Source organism: Sander vitreus, chromosome 7 (assembly GCF_031162955.1).
Source record: "Sander vitreus isolate 19-12246 chromosome 7, sanVit1, whole genome shotgun sequence".
Lineage (NCBI taxonomy): Eukaryota > Metazoa > Chordata > Actinopteri > Perciformes > Percidae > Sander > Sander vitreus.
In genome coordinates this window covers 29451020-29475399 of record NC_135861.1, presented here as the reverse complement: position 1 = coordinate 29475399, position 24380 = coordinate 29451020, and the positions used below count along the sequence as shown (strand labels likewise).

At 41.6% G+C, this 24380-nt stretch overlaps 2 protein-coding genes across 3 annotated transcripts in view; one reads left to right on the top strand and one right to left on the bottom strand.

Moving 5' to 3' along the window:
* The window catches only part of agap2 (ArfGAP with GTPase domain, ankyrin repeat and PH domain 2), a 31819-nt gene extending 18933 nt beyond the window's left edge, over nucleotides 1-12886 (bottom strand). The window contains exons 1-2 of one of the 2 annotated variants that reach the window (XM_078255874.1): nucleotides 12490-12886; nucleotides 609-667 (exon numbers count right to left, since the gene is read on the bottom strand). In XM_078255874.1, coding sequence (XP_078112000.1) covers nucleotides 609-667; nucleotides 12490-12652 — 222 coding nt within the window. In that variant the 5' untranslated portion in view covers nucleotides 12653-12886. Of the gene's footprint in view, nucleotides 1-608; nucleotides 668-4593; nucleotides 5747-12489 lie in introns of those variants that run through there. The other variant, XM_078255875.1, reaches the window with a different exon arrangement.
* A 2329-nt stretch (nucleotides 12887-15215) lies between these two features.
* Nucleotides 15216-23608, top strand: tspan31 (tetraspanin 31). The gene is made up of 6 exons (XM_078255873.1): nucleotides 15216-15396; nucleotides 19750-19917; nucleotides 20079-20159; nucleotides 20317-20457; nucleotides 20844-20951; nucleotides 21717-23608. Exons 1-6 carry the CDS (start codon nucleotides 15334-15336, stop codon nucleotides 21789-21791), a joined length of 636 nt encoding a protein of 211 aa, XP_078111999.1. The 5' UTR covers nucleotides 15216-15333; the 3' UTR covers nucleotides 21792-23608.
* The last annotated feature ends 772 nt before the right edge of the window (nucleotides 23609-24380 follow it).

The following is a 24380-nucleotide window of genomic DNA, read 5'->3' as shown; positions in this document are numbered from 1 at the left end:
TATTGAAAAGTAAAATATAATAGAGAAAGACCACTTAACAAAATCTTATGTTATTATGACCACTTTATTAGGTACACCTGTACAAACTAATGCAATCCAATACAAAAGAATATTTAGAATAACTTTAGTGTAAAATGAACATAACGTGCAGGATGTCCTACTGCATCCGGTCGGATTTTGCAGGATGTTAGCCAGCATGCTTTTCTGGCTATTCTGACCCACAATCCTTTGCAAAGCATATATATGAGCAAGAGGGTTCGAAGTTCAAGGCACAACGTTATGAAGAAGTAATTGTCACAACTGTATGCATACTGCATGAAACAGTAGGTCACATACTTTGTAAGGGCAGCTGCAGTACATGCTAAAATTAAAAAGAAAAAGTATGCGGTTTGGAACTCAGCCGATATAGAAAAATATAAACTTACAGACATTGTTATATTGTTTTTATGATAGATATCGCTCAGTCCTATACATTTCTGGTTGTGTAAGTTTGCACTCTCTATAGACTTCTTTAATAAAATGACACAATATGAATAAATGGAATAAATCCTTCTGTTGTTGATGTACTGGCAGTGAGTGAGAGAGTGGTAGTGCAACTAGTGCCTCACCAGTCTGAGCTCTGGGACGGATTTGCTCAGGGTCCACTCCTGGCTGTTGGCAATATTTACTGGGGAGAAAGAGGGAGAGAGAGACAGACAGTCAGCGAGGCAGAGACGCAGAGGGAGAGAGAGATTCATCATTTTGATCACGTACAGTGAAAAAGGGCCGCTGTCATAACGGCCATGTGGGGGAGCAATAAATCACACAGCTGCTGCGTGACCGGTCGGCATAAGCACACGTGTGGCCTCGCAGGTCGTATTAATGAATATAACCTTTCAGTCACAAAGGGGACGGGGGGGAGCCACAACAAGATGCAGCCACAACACTCGTTATCCACTTTGCTCCCTGTGTGCTGTAAATGACGGGCAGCTGCGAGGTGAGTTACTGTGGCCTTTACTGGATGCTTCAGTTCAGCTGCCATTCGAACATTCAAGGACTCGTATCTCCCCTTTGAACTAGAGCTGCAACTAACGATTCATGTTTTGACTGATTAACCTTTTGACTATGAAATGTCATAAAATAATACCCAAGGTGATGGCTACAAATTGTGTGCGACCAGTCCAAAACCCAAAGATACATCATCGTTAATCTCTGTCATTAACCCACATCATTATTTATCATCCTAGTTTTATAACATATATTTTTTAAGTACACATGCCCACACATATATATGCCAATAAAAAAACGAAAAACACTTTAAACTGCATGTAGCCTACTGTATGTAATTTCAGTTTTGTTCTTGCAAATGCATTTATAATTTTTTTTTAACTCAAATGTAGCTTGTCATATGCTGCTTCAGAACAAAAATTACTGGGACCATACAGACAATTGCAGATTAACATTTAATATCAAGAAATCCACATTGTAGACACTTTTGTTGACTATCTGTAACGATTTGGCAACAATTAAGCACATTGACCATACAATGACCATACAATCCAATAATTTCCACCTACTCTTATTGCTTAAAAAATGACATGACAATTATGAAAATATATTATATAATATATATATTTTTCTGAATCAAGTAATCATTTCAGCTTTTGATTTGCTGGTGTGTGTGAGTGTGTGTGTGTGTGTGTGTGTGTTTGCTTGAGAAACATGAACCTTCACATGCACACACACACACACACACACACACACACACACACACACACACACACACACACACACACACATACACACACACACATCATACAGTACAGTAGAGGGGTCCGGTTGCACACAGCTGTACCAGCATCCCTCCTGGGCCAAAGAGAGGTGGCGTGCCCCCAATGTGATGTGACGCTCACACCCAGACACCCAGCTGCAGCTTCAGAGGGACCAGAATAAAAAGCCTGAGGAGAGGCTTGAACTGATTCAGAGACAGAAAAAAACATACACTCAGTTGTCAGTTTATTATTAGGTACACCACAGCTAAAACTAAAGCAGTCTAATACAACAAACAACAACAAGTAATGCAACAAATCCTGCTTTATCCACCTTGTTTTAGCTGTTGATGCAACTGTACGATCCATTTGGGAGGCTGTAGGTTGTGGTGCTGTTAAACAGCATTGTGTTATACATGCTATATTACTGTAAGCCTACTCTTATTGATAGAATGAATGTCAGTATAACACAATATAATTCAGCATCACAAACTGCAGCCTCCAAAATGATGTTGAATCAACATTATAACCTTCATGAAAGAAGAATTTATTGCAGGATTGTTGCATTAGACTGCTTTGGTTTTAACCAAGTGTACCTATACCTAATAAACTGGCAACTGAGTGTACCAAATCAAACCAAGAGTCTACAGCCACACAGTGGTGTGGCTCAGGTATAATGTTTACAGCGTTCAGCATCTCAGTTTAGCTTGTTAGCGTGCTAACATTTGGTAATTAGCAGTAAACGCAGAGGACAGAGCAGAGGCTGATGGGATTGTCAGTAGTTTTGCAGGTATTTAGTCGCAAACGAAAGTATTGGACACATTGAAATTTTGACCTGATTATGGTGCTACTGTTAATAAAAAGTTATTAAGATTAAGATTTGTCTGGGAATAGAGCTGGGTATTTGTACTCGATACCTTTAAGGTATCAACCAAAATAACCAAGTAGTATTTTATGCCAATCTATCAAGTAGATGTTGAGATATTTCACTGGATACGTGAAGATTGTGACCTGCTGATAGCACTAGAGGAAAAATCTGTAAGATTCATCCTCTAGGGACCATGCTGCTAAAACTAATTCAGAAACCCAATCAACGTATAACAGAAAAAAACTAAAGGAGGAAATGAATAAATCACAGAAAGACAACAGAGGAGACCCGGAGGTTTTTGGAAGACTATACTGTCCGCCATCCTGGGTGTGAATGTGTGAAGTGTCCTTCAAAGACAGATGATGATTAAAACTCGAGACTGGTGCTAAATCTATGGAGCATCCAGGCCAACAGCGCGCAGATGCATGATGGTGATGATGTGCTTCAGACGATGACAAAAAGGAGGCTTACTGTAGAGCTGCTGCTGCTGCTGCTGCTGCAGGCTAAGTCCTACCACACAAACACACACTTTGTCTATCTTTGTCTTAGTCAAAGCTCTTTTTTTGGCCAGCTGCTGTTGCCAAAAGTGATCAGACAGTGTGATCCTTTTGCTGCTTCGACACAGATTTATACAGAAAGCCAATTATCCACACTCCCTGCTCCAAACCAATCGTGTGTGAGCCACCCTGCAACCCCCACATGTCGCCTGTAGCTCACATCCAAAACTGCCAATTTTCTAACTTACTGTAAATCTTTTTAGGGAAATTTTGTCAGAATCCTCTCTCGCCTGTCACACACACACACACACACACACACACACACACACACACACACACACACACACACACACACACACACACACAACACCACCTCCTCCACCTCCGCCCCTCTGTTTCATCAGACTCTGCCTCTGTAGCAGTAGCAGAAGCAGCAGTCCTGCCGGTTGCCATGGCAACACTTCCTCCTGCCCTCAGTAAATGTGTATGTGTGTATGTATGTGTGTGTGTGTGTGTGCGTGTGTGCGTGCGTGCGTGTGTGTGTGTTTGCAGTCGGCGGGGCTAGTCTCACTACTTGCATATGTAACAGTGTGAATACACAATGAATGAATGAATACATAAAACACACACCCACAGGCTGACACTCGCTCTTTCTTTGAGAAAACACGTTTGTGAAAGAGATGCACTGTTGTAGCCTACGCTGCAGCCGCCGTCTTCACAGCGAAGAGGGGGGGGAAACTCAACGATCCTAAATTTTGAAATGCCACATAAATGCTTTCGACATAATGATGGAATTTAAATTGAATAGTAAGTAAGAAAAAAAAGGCCCCATGTAGAACATGTAGTGGGTGGAACATCAAAGACAGGATTAGAAATGTTTTTGATTAGCTGTGGATGCACACTTCCCTTTTTTGATGTGGGTTAACAAATATCGCCTCATGTCTTTCCCTTTTTATGGAAGTAAAGCCGAGGCAAAAATCAACCAGAGCGGCGAAATCCAATCCGTGATCATGCCACCCGCTCCTCTCCCCTTTGGCTTCATTACGAGATTTAAACCCATGCTGGGAACGCTGCTCAAGTGTGTATGTGTGAGTGCAGAGATTACCCCTCCAGCAGTGTGAAATCTGCCCGCGCTCTGGGGGGAATTAGATAAAAACTGTCCAAGACTATTGTCAGTCCTCAGATCAAAGAACTTCATGTGTCAACAAAATGTTTCTCGTGACGGTATTATAGCCTCTGAATGTATTCTGTGGGGGGGGGGGGTTCTTTAAAAAGATCAACCCCACCCAACCCCACCCCAACTCTTTTTAAATGGATGCCTGTGCACAGATGAAGGAGCTATATGTCTGCTAGTTGTTTGGCAATGGAACTGAAGACAGGAGTGTGTGTGATAATGTTTCTTTTGTCATCATGGATGTAGTCAACATGAAGCTTTTAGAGCTGAAGAGGTGACAGTGATATTGTGTGTGTGACCTCCTACCTTCCTCCTCACTGGAGTCTCTCTGTATATAGACAGGAGGCGCTGTGGAGGATGACCCCGCTGCCCCCGAGCTGCTCTTTGTGAAAATGCCACTGATGAACTTGAGCATCTTCCTGTCTTTAGCGGAGCCCCGTTGGCCCTGTTGGGCCTCCCTGGCCAGCCCCAGGTCTTCAGAGAGACTGTTCAGGTCACTGTTATCCAGCGTGCGGCTTTTACCTTTGCGTGTCGGCTTGTGGGTAGCAGGTGCAGGTGCAGGTAGGGAGGCCGAACCTGTCTTTAGTCTCTCCTTCCTGGGGTTGTCTCTCATCACTGCAGCCATGCCACCTCCAATCTCCAGAGGTATTCCAGCTTGAGTTTCATCCCGCAGGTCCCTCCATCCGTCGGGCCTGCTTGCCTCGGCCCATGAGGCCCTGCAGGGGCCTGGTGAGCGCGTTGGCATGCGGCTGTCCTTCCTGTCCAGGCTCTGTGCTGAGGTGGGGCTGCGCTCTCTACCCTCTCTGGATTCGCGACCGCGGGTGGCCACATTGCTGTGAGACTTCAGCAGACTCACAGGGCGCTGTCCCAGCGGTCGAATAGGGAGGCTGGTTCTGGTTGGGGTGCGGCTAGGTTCGACCACCTCTGTTGGTGGTGTTGTGGTCAGTGATGGGGAGCTGCATTGCTTTGCCTCTGGGGTGGAAGGCGTCTTCTCGACTCGTGCTAAGTCAATCTCTGCAGACTTTGTCTTCTGAATTGTCGCTCTCTCAGCAGGTAAGGGGATTGAGAGGTTGCACGGTGGCTTTTCACTCCCTTTGCTCGGGACATCAACAGTGGGAGGCAGTTTATCCTTCATGGGGCTGAGGGCTTTTCTCTCTCCATCTTTGAGTTCATCTGTTAACTTTTCGCCTTTCACAACAACAGCAGCATCCTCAGCTCTTTGTTGTTGTCCAGCTCCATTCTCAGCCCGTGCAGGAGCTTCACCTTTAGCCTCCACTCTCGCTCCGGCCTCTTCTCCCGCCTTTCCTCCAGGCCCGGCCTCCACCTCCATCCCCTGGGTGCTGTTCTTGGCCTCCCCTCCATTCTCCTCCACAGCCTCTACCTTGACCAGGGTGAGGGAGATGAGGTAGGTGGTGCGTTGCTGCAGGGCGCCGCCTCCACTCATGTGGTCAGGCTTCAGTGGACACACAATAGATGAATGAAACCAGACAGAGCGACATGAACGACTGACAGTTTGCCAGTGTGTTGGGATGTGAGAGAATCTGACAGCACGACTGAGACTAAAAACTTACATGGAGGGAGATTAAGTTTCTCCTTGGAATATACAACAGCAGAGCGGCTGTTGATTTCATCCATTCCCCAAATCGCTATTTCTTTGTTTCGATTTGAATTTCAGTCACGGATTTCGTCTCTGACTGTAATTTTCATTTCTCTGGGAGGCAGAAAAGAAATCCACTCTTCTTGACAACCTTCAACACACTGTCAGTGCGGTCCAAGAAGCTCTTTTGTTCCTAGAAAACACCCAATTAAAATCTATCCACTGCATATGTATGCAGCTACTGAGACAAATAAATCTTCATTATGGCGCCTCATTCCAGATGGTAATTATTTACTTGACCTTATTTTTATGTGCAGCACCCCCATCTTATATGTTGCTCAGTCCATCCTCTTCACTCAGAGCAAAAAGAAAAAATCAGGATTCATTTCAGAATAACAACTGCCCCGCATCATACGTCATCAAGAATGTGATCAACAGCAGCTGTAACGTGAAAAGGTAAAGTCTTTAAAAATGCATCAGTGTCACCCTAAAGCAGCATGGCATAGTACACCCAGAGCTGTATGCTTCCTCCGTCCAGATCATGGGCTCTTACTGCAAGCCACACATGTGTGTTGACAGCAGCATCCATTCAGAGAGCGCAGTGGCAGGAAGGCAGGCAGCCTCACGGAGATGCACAGGAAGGACATTGATGAGGGCTGAAGGGGACCAGGAGGAGAAGCCAACAGAAGCCCGGGTGGATATCTGGAGATGCATGGCCAAGTCAGGGCGCGTCCGGCCATCATGCCCCTCTCGCTGTCTCCCAGGCACCCTGTGTCCTCTGAGCGCATCAGGCGTTGAGCATGACAACACAGCGCCGGCACAGAGGAGGCGCTGAGGCGAGTCACTGCTCAAACAGCTCCCCGATAGAGACACCGTCGCACAGGTTCAATGAGTCCAATCACATACTCACACACATATTCACACACACTCACACATGCACAGATCGCACTCTGTGTTTCTGTCTCCTGTTCTCACCAACACACTGATAAGAATCACCAATGTCCCTCCCTCTACATGCCCCTCCTTGTTCCAATAGGCAATCCATACAATGCAGAAGAATCCTGCTTCTCGTCTTTCCCTTTCCCTCCTTAATTTTATCTCTCGCTCTCTCTCTCTCTCTCTCTACTGCTCCTCTCAGACTGTGCAGGGTCGCTGCTCTTTATTGCTCATCCCTCCCATCCCCATCATCCCCTCCCCTCCATCTTTTTCTCCCTGCGTGCCGGAGAGAGGGGGAAGGCAGCGGGTAACGGCTGGTGGTAAAGCAGCAGTGCACACACATGCCGGACCTGCTAAATGAGGTTGAGACCGCAGGAGAAACGATCAACGGCAGGGACAGGAAAGCAGGCAGGGTTAGTCAGTAATGAAAAAAAAAAGAAGGATGCATGTTTGTGGAGGAAAAACGACACTATAGGACGGGACACGGTGCGTCTCTTCCCTGTCTCATTTATACAGCTGCCAGAATAGTTCCATCAACATCATCCATCTGTCTTCAGCTGTCTATTTGTATTTGTGTGCTGCACAAGTGTGTGTCTGTGTGTGTGTGTGTGTGTGTGTGTGTGTGTGTGTGTGTGTGTGTGTGTGTGTGTGTGTGTGTGTGTGTGTGTGTGTGTGTGTGTGTGTGTGTGTGTGTGTGTGTGTGTGTGTGTGTGTGAGTGTGTGGCTCTGTGTGGCTCCTCCTCAGTAGGAGGCTTGGCTTGTTTGTTGCTAAGGTGTTACAATCTTCCTGGCTCTGGTGGCACAATCATCTCCTCCATGTCCTTCCTCCTCCTCCTCCTCCTCCTCCTCCTCCTCCTCCTCCTCCTCCTGGTACATTCTGTATAGCAATCACTCCCTGGATCTCTATCCAAATGGCGTTTCTCTGTGTGAGTGTTTCATTGTGTCATACATGTGAGTGAAAGAGATTTCCTGTGAGTGTATTGATCTCTCTATTGCTTACTACGGCATGTGTTCATTAGCAGAAGTGCCTAAGCTCTGGGCTCACAGCACGAGGCAGATATTGGACATCAATAGTTGGACCACAGAATGCAAAAAATAAAATTGAATGAACACATATACCGTTATTTCTGTGTGAATAAAACAAATCAATTTAAACATAACACAACAAGTTTTTCATACGATGAAGTAAGTTAAAAAATGTTTGAATTCAAACCTGTTGTGCAAAATACAGTGCGTTACTAATACAATCTGAGCAATAAAAAGAATGAAGGCTTCAACTAACGATCATCATCAATTCATTTTATTGATAATGATCGGACGATTTGTTTCTCAAGTTCTCGATTCATCATTTAATCTGCAGAAAAGGTGAAAAATGTCTATAACAATTTGTTCAAGGCCCAGTTGATGTCATTGCATGCCATGTTTAGTCCTACCAACAGTCAAAAATCCAAATATATTCAGTCACTATAATACAAGACAAGGAAAAGCAGCGAATTATCATATTTGAGAAGTTGGAACCATAAATTATTTAGCATTTGTTTCTTGAAAATTTACTTAAAATGTATTTTCTAATCTATTAATCAATTTACAACATGTAAGTCATAACATAACGTAACATAACATAACATAACATAGCAAAGCATAGCATAGCATAGCATAACATAAGCATAACATAACATAGCATAGCATAGCATAGCATAACATAACATAACATAGCAAAGCATAGCATAGCATAGCATAACATAACATAACATAGCATAGCATAACATAACATAACATAGCATAACATAGCATAGCATAACATAACATAACATAACATAGCATAGCATAGCATAGCATAGCATAACATAACATAGCATAGCATAACATAAAAAACAGGAAAAACTACAAGAGAAACCGCTCCAATTGTGCTGCGTGCAACAACAGAAACACTGCAGCAAATGATTACACATCCATCACTTGAATTATTACTGGGTGTAATTTCATGTTAATTACTCTCTGATTAAAAAAAACACAACCTTGATGTAAAATCAGAGGATGCCTTTCCCCACAGTGCACCAGCCTCAGCCTCCCACCATCATCCCATGGAACACGATCTGACTGTCCACCTGCTCAGCCCGCTCCCCTCCCTTCCCCTTTAACAGTCAATGAGAGGGCAATAACTACTCTCCCTGAATACAAAAGACCTCTGACAACCAACCGCCTTTGGCTGAAGGGAAAGAAAACGCAGCCTCCAACACAGTAGAAGAGTCATGAATAAAACCTAAAAAAAATGTTTTTAAATCTAAATGCACTTTCAGGGTGACTGACATTATATGTGTGTAAAAATCTTTTTATTTATTTTAACAAGAACCATGAGGACATGACATGCATGTGTGAGTTAAAGTGCATGTCAGGTTGCTGCAGCTTGCAGTGCTGCACGGTGAATCTAATTATTTTGAAATAGGCACCCACATATAACATAGAAAATCAGGTTGTGTTCAGGCAGACACTTTTTAGTGAGGAGACTCGCATGCATGCATACAGACAAAGCACACACACACACACACACACACACACACACACACACACACACACACATTGACACCTATGGGCGGGTGCTGTCAGATGGACACTGGCCAAGGGCAGTGGTCATGCTGGGTGATTTTTCATTTCTCCTTCACTGGGAGCTGTCCTTTCTGTCTCCCCCGCTCTGCTGCCACGCTGCAGTGAACACTACCAGTCAGATTCACATTTAAATGTCTTCATTTAGCTCCACCTCACCCCTTTTCTCCATCTCCATCTCTTTCTCCCCGAACCTTTCCTGGGCACACAGTCAGTCGATTACATCCCCCTCGCTTATTAAGTCCAAAAAAGAGAGGTGGCTCTCTTTTTAGCACCAGTGAACTCTGCACTCACAGATCCAGGCCCCCAATGGAGGATACACTGACTTTGATCCTCACTTCAACAGCCTAATTAAACCCAAAAAATTAATTCAGCTGAATGTTCTAACACATAGGGATGTGCTTCTCACAGCGTGTCAAGATCTGCCAGATCCTAAAAAGACCTCAAAGCTGCCCAAAATCCATCAGGGGGCTGATTGACCTTTAATTCACACACAAACAGAGGAATAAGTGAAATGTCTAATGAATAAACAGATGACATCAAAAGCTGGTTATTCCAACCAGTCTGACCTCACCAGTGGTGTAAAGTAGGCTATATTTACAGAAGTACAACTTGTAGGTGCGTGTACTATACATGAGTATAAGTAAACTTCTACTCTACTACATTCCAGAGGGAAGTATTGTACTTTTTACTCTACTACATGTATCTAACTGCGATTGATTCTCCTAAAATATGATTGACTTACTGAAATATGATGCATTATAATTAAAGGCCCCTCATACCCACACAGGAGTTTACAGTTATGTGATTAGACCTGCTCAGGTTTGAGCTATTCTACGATTTATGCAGTGGTGGATGAAGTACTGAGATCTTTTAAATTAAAAGTAGCAATACCACACTATACAAATATTCCACTACAAGTAACAACAAGTCCTGCATTCATAATTTAGCTTAAAGTAATAATCTGAAAGATTTTCATTTGAATCTATCTATCACTGAATGAGGTAACACGATGGTGATGGAGCCTCTGATTAAAGCCCTTGCATTTACAGTATTACGAACTGGGTGTCTTTGGCTACCTTCCCAAGAAAATTCCTAAACCAGGCGCAGTAAGTGATGCGTTTTTCGCGTCACCCAGCAGCATCTTGGTCCGCCAGAGAGAGTAGGCGGAGCTAACGCAACAGACTTGCTCTTCAACACACCTGTGTGTGAAGTGGCGTGCTGTTTTTTTTTCCCAGTCTCTGCTAGGATTGAGAGTAAACAGATACTGTGGCCGAACAAACAAGAAATAAAGAAAAGAGCGATGACATGAAACTTCAAAAACAAGTGAGATCCATAAACACACCTGCAGTTACAGCGTATTGTCATAGGTGCCGCCAAAGAAAGGGAAACCAGATGTTTGACATTGTAACTTTTCTTAGCAAAAACCCCTTTGTGCTCATTCATGTGTAATTACTTCCACCAACTAATCAAAGTATTCTCGTAAGCGTAGAATCTGCCATTTAGAATCATTCAGAATACATATGAGCGAGTCGCTCGAATTGCGGCAGCCATGTTGCGCCTCCATCTTTAAAATACATTAGCGAAAGAGGGACATACCTCCGCCTTTCGTGCTTTTACACTCAGTGGCACCGTGACGAATGCCAGTCGGGAGATTACTCGCGACTGCAAAAAAGAGAATTAAAACGACAACGCGACAGGCAACGCAACAAGACCAAAGTTAATATTGGAGTGGCTAGAACAGCTGCGTGTAAACGATGGAGATACTAAGAGCTAATTTCGTGTTCGGCCACTGTAGGAGTTATAACGCGATCGGAATGGGAGGGGCTAGAAAGTAATATTCAGTTGGTTGTCATATACAATTTCACCGCTAGATGGGAGAAATTCTTACACAATGTAGCTTTAAGTAATGGTACAAAACCGTAAAAACAACAGTAAAAGTACTGCTTCAGGACAGAAGGGCCCCCGTCAGAGTGGAACCACTTGAATTTTATAATCTTATTGTGTTTTCAATGTACAATCTTAATCTGAAAAAGTAACTAGCAACTCCAACTGTCGAACACATGTAGTAGAGGGAAAACTGCAATACCTCCCTCTGAGGTGTAGTGGAGTAGAAGTATAAAGTACTACAAAATGGAAAATACTCATGTAAAGTACACATACATCACAAGCCCTAAGTACAGTACTTGACTAAATGTACTTAGTTACTTTCCATCACAGGTGGACAAATAATTATCTTCTGTGCATAAGATAAAAAAAACAATCTCCATAATTAAACACTGTGAAAGGAGTCATTTTGCATAGTCAGTACTTCTACCTTTTATACTTTAAGTACATTTAGCTGGTAATAGGCTACCTATGTACTTTTGATCACGTACATTTTTTAATGCACAACTTTTACTTGTAACACAGTGTTCTTACATTGTGGTAGAGCAACTTTTACTTAAGTAAAAGATCTACGTACTCCACTTTTGTGCGCCTTCTACGGAAAAAGTAAGACGTTGGGTCACATTAACAAGAAACAGTGGGAAATAGCGATATGAGGAAATGATGTCAATTTGATAGGCTTCACATGTAAAGGCCCTGTTTGTCTGAAAGGAAGTGGCTTTGAGGGCAGTTGCAGATTGGCAGACAGGAAGTAGGCCGCACAGCAGGTTTCATCCTGCTGCCATGGCGATGGCTGCAGAGGGATGATGCCATTGGTTGCCCGTGTCCAGAGGCTGACTGATAGATAAATGCCACTATGTACTGGACACCAGGAGGGGAAATTTTGCCCTCTGAGTGAAATGAGAATGAAAAAGAACATTGACTTCCTCGTAAGAAAAAAAAAGACACACAGACTGACACAGGAAGCACAGAGGAAAATATCAATCACCTACACTATCATGTTCCCTCACACCCCACCACTAATGTTTTCCGTTCAATATATCAAGAAAATGCATTAAAGTGAGCACCCTGAGAGTCAGACCATGCACCAAATTCCGATAACCTGTCGATAAGAACTTTAGCTCACAGGTAATATGTTGCTTTCTTCCTTAAAGACAGGCCAGAAAGTATGCGCTTACCTTGAATGCTGTGGAGGTAAACTTTAAGACCTGAGCGCAGCTGTTGATCTGCGACTCTTTCAAACTGCTTGGAAAGTCTGTTGATTGCACTCTGGAGAGATTCATGCCTCTTGATCTCTGCTTTTATTGCAGTGGAGTTTACTGATTTGCTGTTGCTGCTCATCCTGACACATGGATCTCTTCGTAAACTGAAGCTAAAATGCCTCACTTCAGCCCATTTGAACTCCCGGCTCGTTTGTTCCACAAGATGAACACAGACTTTAAGACACAGAAGCAGCAGAAAATGAGGCGCCGGCTGCTCAAGGGTGTCTCTCTCTTTCGCTCTAGACCACAAAAAGTCAGCTCACAACAACGTGTGGCTCAGTTTCCTCTGCAGGTTTGAACTGAACTGAATTCACTTCCTTATTTCAAACCATATTCTTATACACGGCAGCTCCGAGTGCTGTGGTGGCCACACCATTGTAAAGGCGTCTGAGGCTGCACCATATATCTCACATAACACGCTCTACTGCTGCTAATAAAGAAACGATCATATAAAAACATAATAAATATAAAACTGTAATCAACACAGATTACAACACAGTTGATGTGTTTTGGTCTTATGTTGTCTCTCTATTAGAAGACACACTGTGTAAATTATCCACTGCTGTCAGACATATTGCCCATACAGAGAGGAGAGTTATCAGTGCACATGGTGAAAAGGGCCAAAAGTATGGTAAGCATATAAGCCCAATGTTCATTGTGAATGGTGTTTTGTTCTATCATTAGGCCACACAGTGGGTATCAGGCTGTGCTGTCATAAATCTGCTGAGCCCCCTGACAGGCTCTGTTTATGTTGTTATGACTTCTCTCAAATAAATTGTTAAGTGTGAAATACAGGATACGTATACCTCTTCAAGCCACAAAAGTCATTCAAATGAAACAACCTGAGAGAGAAAATCGACTCTTTGCTTGAACAATTTAGAAGTACACCTGTGTCTTTATTTTTAGGTTGAGAAACGTAGCTCTGATCTGTGATATCTCACAACTGTTTAACTGAGAAACAGGTTCGATACGACAGGTGAAAACAGTGGCTTTCAGAAAACAATGCCAATCAAACAGTCTCTGTTACAAATTACTCTTGACCTTCTGAGCTTTGGCTGTGTGCAGTTGGTTAAAAATGTAATTTATGAGTGACTAATTGACTGCTAATGTCAAACATCTCTCTTTTTTCTTTGTCATGCTGTCACAGACATCCTACCAAGCCTTTTGTGTAATCCTTGTGTAACAACTGCCCTGTCATCACCACTTACTACTGTTTTACAATCCCCATAGAGCTGTTAGTGTATGTGTGTATGTACGTATGTGTATGCATCTATGTGTATATGCATGTGTATGTAATATGTGTACATACATTTTTTTATATACCAACTTATATCTGTACATATTATTCAAATGTTTATATTTACCTTGTTCAGCTTTGTTGTCCATTTTTTTTTTAGCCAAATGTGCATCTCTGTGTTTGCACTTTGATTGCAACAGAAAGCCAGTGTCACATTCCTTGTATGTGTTCACACGTACTTGGCTATTAAAGCTGATTCTGATTTTAAAAACAGCTTATTCACAAAAATGGAACTCACAACAGGTTTCCCATTCCAAATATAGACTGTGGTTGTATGTATGCTCAATGTAGCAACACAAAGAAAATAGTGAAGAGAAACACTGAAAATAAATTAATTAAAATAAAATCATAGATAAACTGGTCTACATATGGCTCTAGTTTTCACAGATTCGTGGAGTGTTTCCCAGTCAGACACAAAGATGGTAAAGTTGAGTTTTCTGTTTTGCAAATGTACTGGATTGTATATGGAATTTTGCTAATAAAGTAATGATTATTGACATACACTTTCTTGAGTGTAAAGGCCAAATAACACAAATTTAATTTTCAATTTGAGTAATTTTCTGTGTAAATGTGATTAGACATACTGTGGCATGTTTACACTTGAACACTCAGAACACAGAGGCTCAGATGGTGAGAAATCAAGACACGGCGGATGATCAAAAACCTGGATACTGTTAGAATCATGTATACAAGGATATGAATACCCATGTAATCATAATATCACAAAAAAGACAAATGTGCATGTAAACGCACTCAATTAAAAAAAAAATGAACCAGGTTTATTGTGGGAAAAAACATATTAGACGTACATTATTTATTCCAACCAGATAATTTTCACGTCTTACGACTCGTTAACATTTTATCATTTTAATCAGAATACAGCATAGAAAATCTGCTTAGAAATATAGGAAATAGTGGATAGGATAGAACAACACAATGTAGAACATCACCATCATTATTAGTTTCACTTGTATATCCGAATACAATACACATATTGTATAGGCTCAGTCTGCTACTTTTATTAAAAAACTATTCCAGTGCTGGTTCCAGGGTATCAGAATTTTGATACTGCCCCCCCCTTCTAGCCCCGCCCCTGTATAACGGTATAAGGATTATAAATTAACAAGTTGATGGTAAACCGCAAACCAAAACAAATTTGAACGCGGCAGAGTGTAAAAGATTAGACAGATAGAATCGATTTTTCTAATCTGATATTTTTATATTTATTTTAATAGGCTAAAGAAAGCCTCTATGACCCTTTTTTGTTCCAAATATGGCTTTATCCTGAAAGGATGACAAATGGTTGACACCCTGACGTCACATGCGGCGCTGACGTCATCAGATACGCCCTCTCTGTTGGCCAAAAACATTTGTGTCCCGACGTTAGCGGTCCGGAAAGCCCGATAACACTGATTTTTTTTATTATTAAGTCGTATTCATTAGCCGATAAAGGTTTTTCGAATATGGTCTGTGGCGGATTCACCTGTTCCAAAAATGCACTTTGTTCCCTGAATGTGGTTTACATGGTGAGTGTACAAAATGGATCATCATGCTAACTTTTAGCTAGCTGCGTTATCTTAGCCTAACTAGCTAGCTAGCTAGCTTTTGAATTAACTAGCGTAATGTTAGCTAGCAATTTAGCTACGGTGCAGAAAGATGACTGATTTTGACTCTGTTTTTATTTTGCAGACGATCAATGGTATGGACTCATTTCTGTTCATTACATATTAAAAAGTTAGAAATGTCTAGTGTAACGTTAGCTAGACAGCAATGTAGCTAGTATTCTTAGCTAACTATAGTTAGCCGCTAAGCTATCGCCACTGTTATGGGTATGGAAGCTACCGTTAGCTGGGAGGCCAGCTGACCCCAAAAATGTGAAATTGACTTGCTTGAATGGTTTATCTACCACACCCGCTCTCCTTAGCAGTCACCCGAGCACAACAATATTTCATCAGCTCATGTGTTAGTTGGTATCTGTTATGTGAAGTGTGATAGTCAACATGTTGGCTTCAGCTCTGCTAACATAAACTCACAATGAACTGAGGCTTCAACCCAGATCAGAAATCTCGGAGCCCCTGTACTTGTGCTAATGAAATCTAGTACAACAGTCCTGTAGACCTTTTCTCAAACTAAACACTGCGACGAATGAGGGGAGAATAGACCGTATGGTTGTGCGTTGTGGTGTTTTGGATTATCTTGTTACTTTGCCCCTTCATATAATTGAATTAGGTAGAATTAGGTTAGCGCAGCCTTAAAATGTACCCGAGTCAACATGAAAACAAATGGTTGTCTCATCAAAAACGGACCACTGTTAAGTTAGGTCGTGTTTATTGCAGGGCTGTTGCATTGCGTCATATCGTACAGCTGTTTCTTCTAGTCTCTCACTGTGTCACTGTTGCCTAACATTACTGACGTGTTCACACTGTTGTTAACAGTTAGTGGTGTTTGCCCCTCTACCATGTGTTCAGTATTGTTGGTTGACGTGTGCCAGTGGGCAACAGTACATTAATGTTTAACTGACCTGTCATGTCTTTGTTATGACTATTTCTATTGTGTAGAGCTGAAAAGATCCTTTAAAATAAGACGGCACTTTATTTATCCATAGGGAAAGAGTGCAAATCGAAACCAAATGTAAAAAATAAGATTATCAATACGGTGCAAAAAAACCCCAAATGTACCAATTAATATAAAATTAACAACTATTTTGATAAGATGAGATAATCCTTTTACTTTATAAGTCCCAAAGATATAATAAATAAGTAAACCGTAAAAAAAAAAGAAGCTATATATAATAAATCGACAGATTGAAGGGTTGAATTCACAATATTGCACATAGGAAATAGTGACACTGCACAGTTTATTATTCATTTATATTGCACATGAGTGAGTTGTCAGTTTTGGTATGTGCGGTCTACTGGGAGCAGGGTTGATTGTTTACGTCATTTTTCACGCCAAAATAACCAACGTTTAACAGTTCCATCTTCTCAAAAGTGATGATTTTCTGCATTTCTTTGTCTTTTTATTATATTATATTTATTATAAGTGGGTAACATTCACATTTTTATGAAATTCGGTTCCGGTACTCAACGGTTCCTTTTTTTCGGTACTTTCGCTCTGTAATAACAAAAAAGGAAATTTTACACTCCAAACTAAATAAACAAAACAAAAATAAGACCCCTCCCTCTCCCCTCCCAAACCAGTCTTTATATTGAATCAAATAATTATTCATTTCTTACACTGCACTGTAACTTTTATTCTTGTACTTGTATTTTAGTCAGTTTTATTTTCATGACCGTTTTTTAATTGCTCTTGTGTTTTATGTCACTTTGAATTGCCTTGTTGCTGAAATGTGCTGTAGAAATAGTTACCTTGCCTTACAACATCAGCCTATCAGTCAGTCACCAGGGCATTCAAACCACTGTTGTACCTGCCTGTCTCAGAGGAAGTGTAACATCAACAGCACCGTGACGCGTTATTATGGATCCCACTAGGGGTGGAACGGTACACAGAAGTCACGGTTCGGTTCATTACCTCGGTTCAGACATCACGGTTCGGTACAATGGAGGGGAAAGCAAAACAAAAATCCAAAAGGCAATTTTTTCTATTGTGCATGTCTCAGGCTGTACCACCTAGTGTCATCCAGTCTCTCCCCTGAGCTAGCTGCAACAGCCTGAAAGTGTGTAAAGCAAGATGTAAACAGTAAACAATAAGTACCCCACATCATCCCCAGACTCCATCTGGAACTTGTAAACAAAATAAGACAATCAGCTATAAAACTGAAAATACAGCATCGCTTATTTATGAAAGTGCAAATTACATAGAATAATAACAAACAAAAAAATTCTACTTAGGCGAGACCTTCCCCCACAAAACACTCTCTCTTCCGTGAAGAGAGAGAGTGGTGCGCAACAATCAGCTGTTTCTCCGAAGGCATAGTCAACAAGTCGGCTCTTTAGATCAAATTGCGGTCACCGCTACGTATTTTCTTGTCTTTGTTTTTGCTAGTTGTTGTGTTTGGTGTAGTTTCATCGTCCGTACAACTCCGTGATTTACTTTTTGTCGGGTCCGCTTCGTGGAATGGATGAGAAATGTTTTCTGTTGAGATGCTGAAGCATTGACGTCGTGCTATTATTGTGTTAAGCTAGTTCGGTTTTTCAGTAGACACACTGTCCAGAGTTTTCGTTTTAATTACGTTTGAACTGATTCCAAACTTTGGACACTTTCTGTCGTTTTCTCCGGCCTGTCTCTTCTCTTAGCCCCTCACTATTTACGCTCTGGTGTGTGCCGCCAGCAGACTGAGCAGCGTCTGGTGTGCGACAATAATAATGATCCGTGTGGAAACGCCGTCCGTCAGCAATACAACGTTGGTAACATTGATTTAACGAAGCTTCGAGGCAAATCATTTTGCATCGAGGACTTTTTGTAATCTAATTGTTCGAGTTATTCGAGGAATCGTTTCAGCCCTAGTTAGGATAGCAGATTGGTACCGTTTGATTTAGCGTGAATCGGTCCACGGTAGTACCGACATAATTCGGTTGGTACCCAAAAAAGTACGGAGTTCGGTACCCAACCCTAGTTAGACATAGCTAACATAATCATGTTTTTTATATCGCGTATTGAGTCCAAACGATCTTGATTGTGTTTGTTTAACTCGCTCTTACCTGCGGTCTTGATTCTTTTTAAGTCTGACAGGTATGCACTTTGTGAAAGACATTGGGGTAAATATGACATTGCATTGTTTGCCTTCTGTTGTGACACACTGGGAGCCACACAGTCACCTCACCGCTGAAAGAAACACTTGAGGCACGCACGACCCACTTAGTCAGAGAAATTTGGAACACGATGTACACATGCCACCAATCATGTTGACCGCTGAGTCACTGAAACTGTCACAAGTGTGATGCTGTAGTTGCTGTGCAGAATCGGGGCAGTAAAAGAAGACATATGAAGAAGGAAAGAAGGAAAAACAGTCCCTTCACGAAAAGACGAACCTCATGGGTCCGACATGACAATACAACATGAATTCTGGAACGTTTTGTCAGCTCCCTCCATATGGTATGAATGAATGAAAACCTTTATTGCCCAGAGGGGAATTTGTTTTGCACTCAAGGGAGCCACATTGAACATTAAGCACAGACAACCGTAAATAACGATAACGGCAAAAACCACACCAAACATCCAACAACACTGAAGACGTAGAGGATACAGAAAACGGAACAAGCAACAACAACGCAGCAATAGAGGGACAAGCTCATTATTTAAAGCTATTAATATTACAGAAAAAATATCTCTGTTTCGATTCCTTACTTTTTACCTGCATCATATGTTTGGCAAATACTTAAATCATCATAGAGCCCCTATACATTTTGAGTCTCTTTTGGGGATTTTGTCTGTGTGTGTGTGTGTGTGTGTGTGTGTCTTTTTGGTCATTTTTGTTGTTTTGGTCAGTTTTGGGTCTCTGTTGTCATGTAGCGTCTCTTTGTAGTCGGTTCGTGTCCGTTTTGTGGTAGTTTTGCGTCTCTTTTTCACATGACATTGGCCCATAATTATTTCCCTATCTGTGTCTAGACGTTGGAAAAGCTAGAGCAGATAGTGAATAAATAATCAAAAAACTTCAAGACAAAACCTAAAGCTGAAGTCCAACTACAATCATTAGATCTGAGAAAAGTCTTTCAGTTACATTCATTCGGCTTTGGTGCTTCCGAAAACCTCTCGGGTACTGCACCTCAAACCTTCCAATAGCGGGGAAAACCCCGAATAGGATAACTGGCGTTTGTGGTAATCAAAACGCGGTACTGTGACCATGTGATAGGCTCAGTCCCATCAAATGCACGCTACCTCGGCTTGCTGGATAACTTCCTTCCCTCTACTCCCTTCAGCTGGTTGGGCTGCTGCTGATTGGAGTAGCAGCATGGGGGAAGGGCTTTGGCTTGGTGTCGAGCATCCACATCATCGGAGGGGTCATCGCAGTGGGCGTCTTCCTGCTGCTCATTGCTATCGTTGGACTCGTCGGAGCAATACACCATCACCAAGTCATGCTTTTCTTTGTATCCTTGCCCCTCGTCGGCATTGACCCACCGATGATTGGCGGGTCATTTGCACGGCGGTGTGATTTGAATATTGGGGGAAAAAATGTGGTTGTTTGTATTTTGTTGTGCCATCTTTTCCATGTTTTTGCGCTGCTGTTTCTTTAACTGCTTGCTCCCAGTACATGGTCATTCTCTTTATCGTTTTCCTGTTCCAATTTGGAGTTTCCTGTTCCTGCTTGGCAATGAACGGCGGGCAGCAGGTACCCAAACTCTCTTTTTAACAGTTTTATTATGTCTCTCACGTTGCATTCGCGTTTCTTTTAACACTTAGCAAGACACATTTATGTCTTCATAAATACATTTTGTGGCTTTTACAAGCGATTCACTTCATTTTGTTTGTCTTATTTGCTTCTCCAGGAGGCCCTTCTGAACTCTGCTTGGGGAATGTTGAACAACAAGACCAAGATGGACCTGGAGAGCCAGCTGGACTGCTGTGGGCTGCTCAACGTCCCCGAAAGTCAGGCCCAGTTTGATCAGGATGTGGCTCACTGTACTGCTGTGAGTCTAAGATATCACATTTTTCATCAACATAAAAAAAACCCCAAAAAAACCCCACTGTATTTCTTAAAAGAAAACCTGCTTGAACAGCACAATCGCAGTCTCGAGTGGCTACATATTTAACCTATATTTTGTTTGTTTCATTCACATTAATGTGGTGTTTAAATTAAATGTTTACCTGCATCACGTATGATGATAAATATTGCAGTCTCACATTATGTTTCCTGTTGCACAATATGCCACACTGAATAAAAGTCACATACGCATTTCCTTTAACCCAGGATAAGTTAGAAGTATTCTCAGAATAGATTTTGGTAGCTAATACTGGCTTAACAGACAAACCTGACTAAAGGGCCGTTTCTTCTATTCGGTGTCTTTCACTCCAGTCATGCAAAAGTGAAAGCTGTCACACCTGCGGGGATTTGATGCTGACTCATGCAACAGTGGCTCTGAAGATCCTCGGGGGCGTCGGGCTCTTCTTCAGCTTCACAGAGGTGAGTGTCCAGAGTGCAAACCTACATCTCCTGCCCATCCACTCATTTAATCAGTCTGATAAGTCTTTTGAAGGACGGAGAAAGACACTGAATTGAGATTAACACTAATTGGACTGATTGCTTTAGTTAGCCAAATGGACGTACACACATGCCCATGTCCACTTCTTGGGGACGAAAAACTTCCATCAAGTTCAAATTGGGTTTTTCTTAGAGATTTTTGTTTAGCAAGTCATCCAGTTATTACAAGGTTGGCAGTTTGGTTTCTTGTTCCCACCAAAGGACCGGTTACACCAGCATTGAATTTCATTTTAATAGAATCGCCTCAATCAAGTGGACTTGCTCGCAGGGGTGAAATAAATCCATGCAAAAATTTCGGACCAAGTTCAACTTTAAAAGTAAATGCACCATTGATGTTGCTGACCTATGAAGGAATGGAAAGCCTGTGATAAAAAAAAAAAATAGAGGAAGCTAGCATAGAGGAATAGTTTGCAGACAGTTATGAGAAAGTGAACTAAAGTGTGTGAAGTAGTTGTCCTGATACTGACTCTGAAATGAAATGATGTACGGAAAACGGGAAGAAGCTCTTGTGGCTGATTACCGCTAGCATGTTCCTGGCTGGGTAGCGTCTTAGCAGTTGGCTCACTAACTACCCCCTTGTCACGTCGTCACCAACCTTCTAGCACCACATATCTTGTGACGACGTGCTGATGAATTTTGTTGGTGTGAGCGTGTCTTTATCTTCTTGTCTTTTGATGTCTCGAACAGATCCTGGGAGTGTGGCTCGCTGTGCGCTACAGGAACCAGAAGGATCCACGGGCAAACCCAAGTGCCTTCCTATAGTCTGTCCCGCGAACGCAGCGCATCGCCGTAGAGGCCGTTTTCAGACACACTGGTACACATAGAATCATGCACATCTAGAGGCAGACACTCTGGCACACAACACAACACAACACCGCACCAACCACAACAACACAGAATGGACGAGCGCACGCAGCACCTGACAAAACACACACACACACACACACACACACACACACACACACACACACACACACACACACACACACACACACACACACACACACACCTCTTCACCTGAGACTGAGAAACTACAACAACCTGTCCAGAAATATTGCCAGAGCTCCAGCTGGAAGACCTGGATACTTATGTATGAAAGGATAACTTGTAATACCAAGAAGCATGACTTGTTGGTATCGTGACCCAGCCTTGATTTGAGTACCAGATTTCCTGCTAGTTAAGGGACGAGACATCTCTGCATGTGTCCTGCACAGACAAACCGCCTCTTTGTTGATTTCTTTCCACACACCAACCAAATGACTGTGCCCTGTCCAACAAAATAACGTGTATGCACCTTGAGCTTTTTTTTTTTTCCTCCTCTTGTCTCTAATGTAGTGACACCACATAACAACAAATATATTCCTCCGGTCAGTGCTATCAGTGACGTGTAGAACTCTATACCCAGACATGTCCAGTGGGATGAGTTTGTTCAGCCCGGGGGTGGGGGGGGGGCAAGACGGCACATACTGGACATGTGTTGTAAAGTACTTTTAAAACTGTATGTAAATGTTCTTTTTCCAATGCCACAAATGCCGGGATTTAACAGGATTAGGAAGCAAGAATAGATGTTAGGTAATGTAGTTGCTTGTCATTCGGGTTCAAAGTATTTATGAACTGTAACTGAGCCAGCTAACTTTTAACAGTCTGATATATTAGGATGCCAATGGACTGCATCCTTGATGTTGTACATAATCTTTTTATAAATCGTTTTCGATGGGTTTGCCATGTAGTTGCCCCTCTAGTTAGGAAGTTTGCCTGCATAGTTGAGGTCTTTGAAGGCCGAAATAATCGACTCCTTCCTGTATTTAATATGTTCCTTTGTGCCGCACAGTGACGTTGCTTAGTATAGATTCTGGTTGTAGAGAAGTGGATTCAGGTACGTGTCATTACTTCCTGTGTAACTGGAAGAAATCACAAAAGTAAAAAAAAAAAAAAAAATGAATAAGTGCTATTTGATTTGAAATAATTAGGTACATTTGGACAAAGCTGATTATTGCAAACTCAATTTTGTTTTTAATAGTATTAATTGTGAAAATGCGCTCTTGGTTGCAATTATTCTTTTTTTTTAATATATTTTAAAATAATTTTTGTTCTCCGTTGCCATCAGCTCTTTTTCGTTCATCAGTGTTAAATGCTTTGTTAAAAAAAAAAAAAAAAAGTTAAATATTTTCAGGATCTATTTAAGTTTAGTTTAAGGATGCACATAAGTTTTGTGTTGTAGTTTTGATGATATAATTCTGACGCCTAGCTCGATGTGTGACATTTCCTGTTGATAAATCACTGCTCATGAATTTTCTCGTTTTAAGATGTGTTTTCTCTTTTTGAATTGCTCTCAACTTAAAGGACTAACACAAACTGTAATTATGTCTTACTTGAACCTGTCAGCTTGGCTGATATGGATTTCCTGCTGCTGATTTGGAGTCATTGCTGGTGTAAACAAACATTTTGACAGATCTTAAGCATTGGTATGCCATATATTAAACCTCACTTTGAATTTGTGTGCACTTGTTATTCAAATGTATGTTTGGATTTTTGAGACTTAATTTTCGAAATAATAAAACCTGAAATTGGAAACCGTTTCACTTGAGTCATTTTTTTCCAAGTACGTATTTCTTTGTGTCACCCTGATCGGTGTGATAGTGTTGTCGTGTTTTGGTATTGGTATGTGTTTCTTGAACTTTTGATGTACTTTACTTGAGTATTTCCATTTAATGCTGCTTTATACTTTAACTCCACTAGATTTTATGATGCAAATATTGAAATCCTTTTCTTTATAAAGAAAATAGCAAATGATGATGTACTGTATTAGTGTGGGTTAGGCTACCCAGTAATATGTAGTAGTAACTAAGTAAGCCTTTACCAGCTGTTACATTGAAGTGATGAAAACAATGCATCAATAAATATAATTAAGTAATATAAAAATCTGAAATGAGCCCTTCTGCATAATGAGTACTTTTACTTGCAGTACTTAATTGAATGCTAAAACTTTTACTCGATTACAATTTTAAATGCAGGACTTTTACTGTAACAAAGTATTTTTACATAAAATATCTTAATACTTCTTCCACCCCTGTTGGCTACAAACTGTCTGTGATGTCGGAGAGGAGGACAGATTTGAGCTGTGACGACAACAAAGAAGTGATACGTTTCACCACATGATGGCAGTACAGAGTCTCTGCAGCTGCCATTTCTTCAGGGTTTGCTGTTATTTCAGCTCTGCTCTGACATGGGTAAATACCTCAAGACAAGCAAAGAATCTATACACATATGTGACTATTTTCTTGCATATCTTGATTGCATCCACGTTGAAGGTGGATGGCGTCATCAACATGGAAGCTGTAAAATAAATGT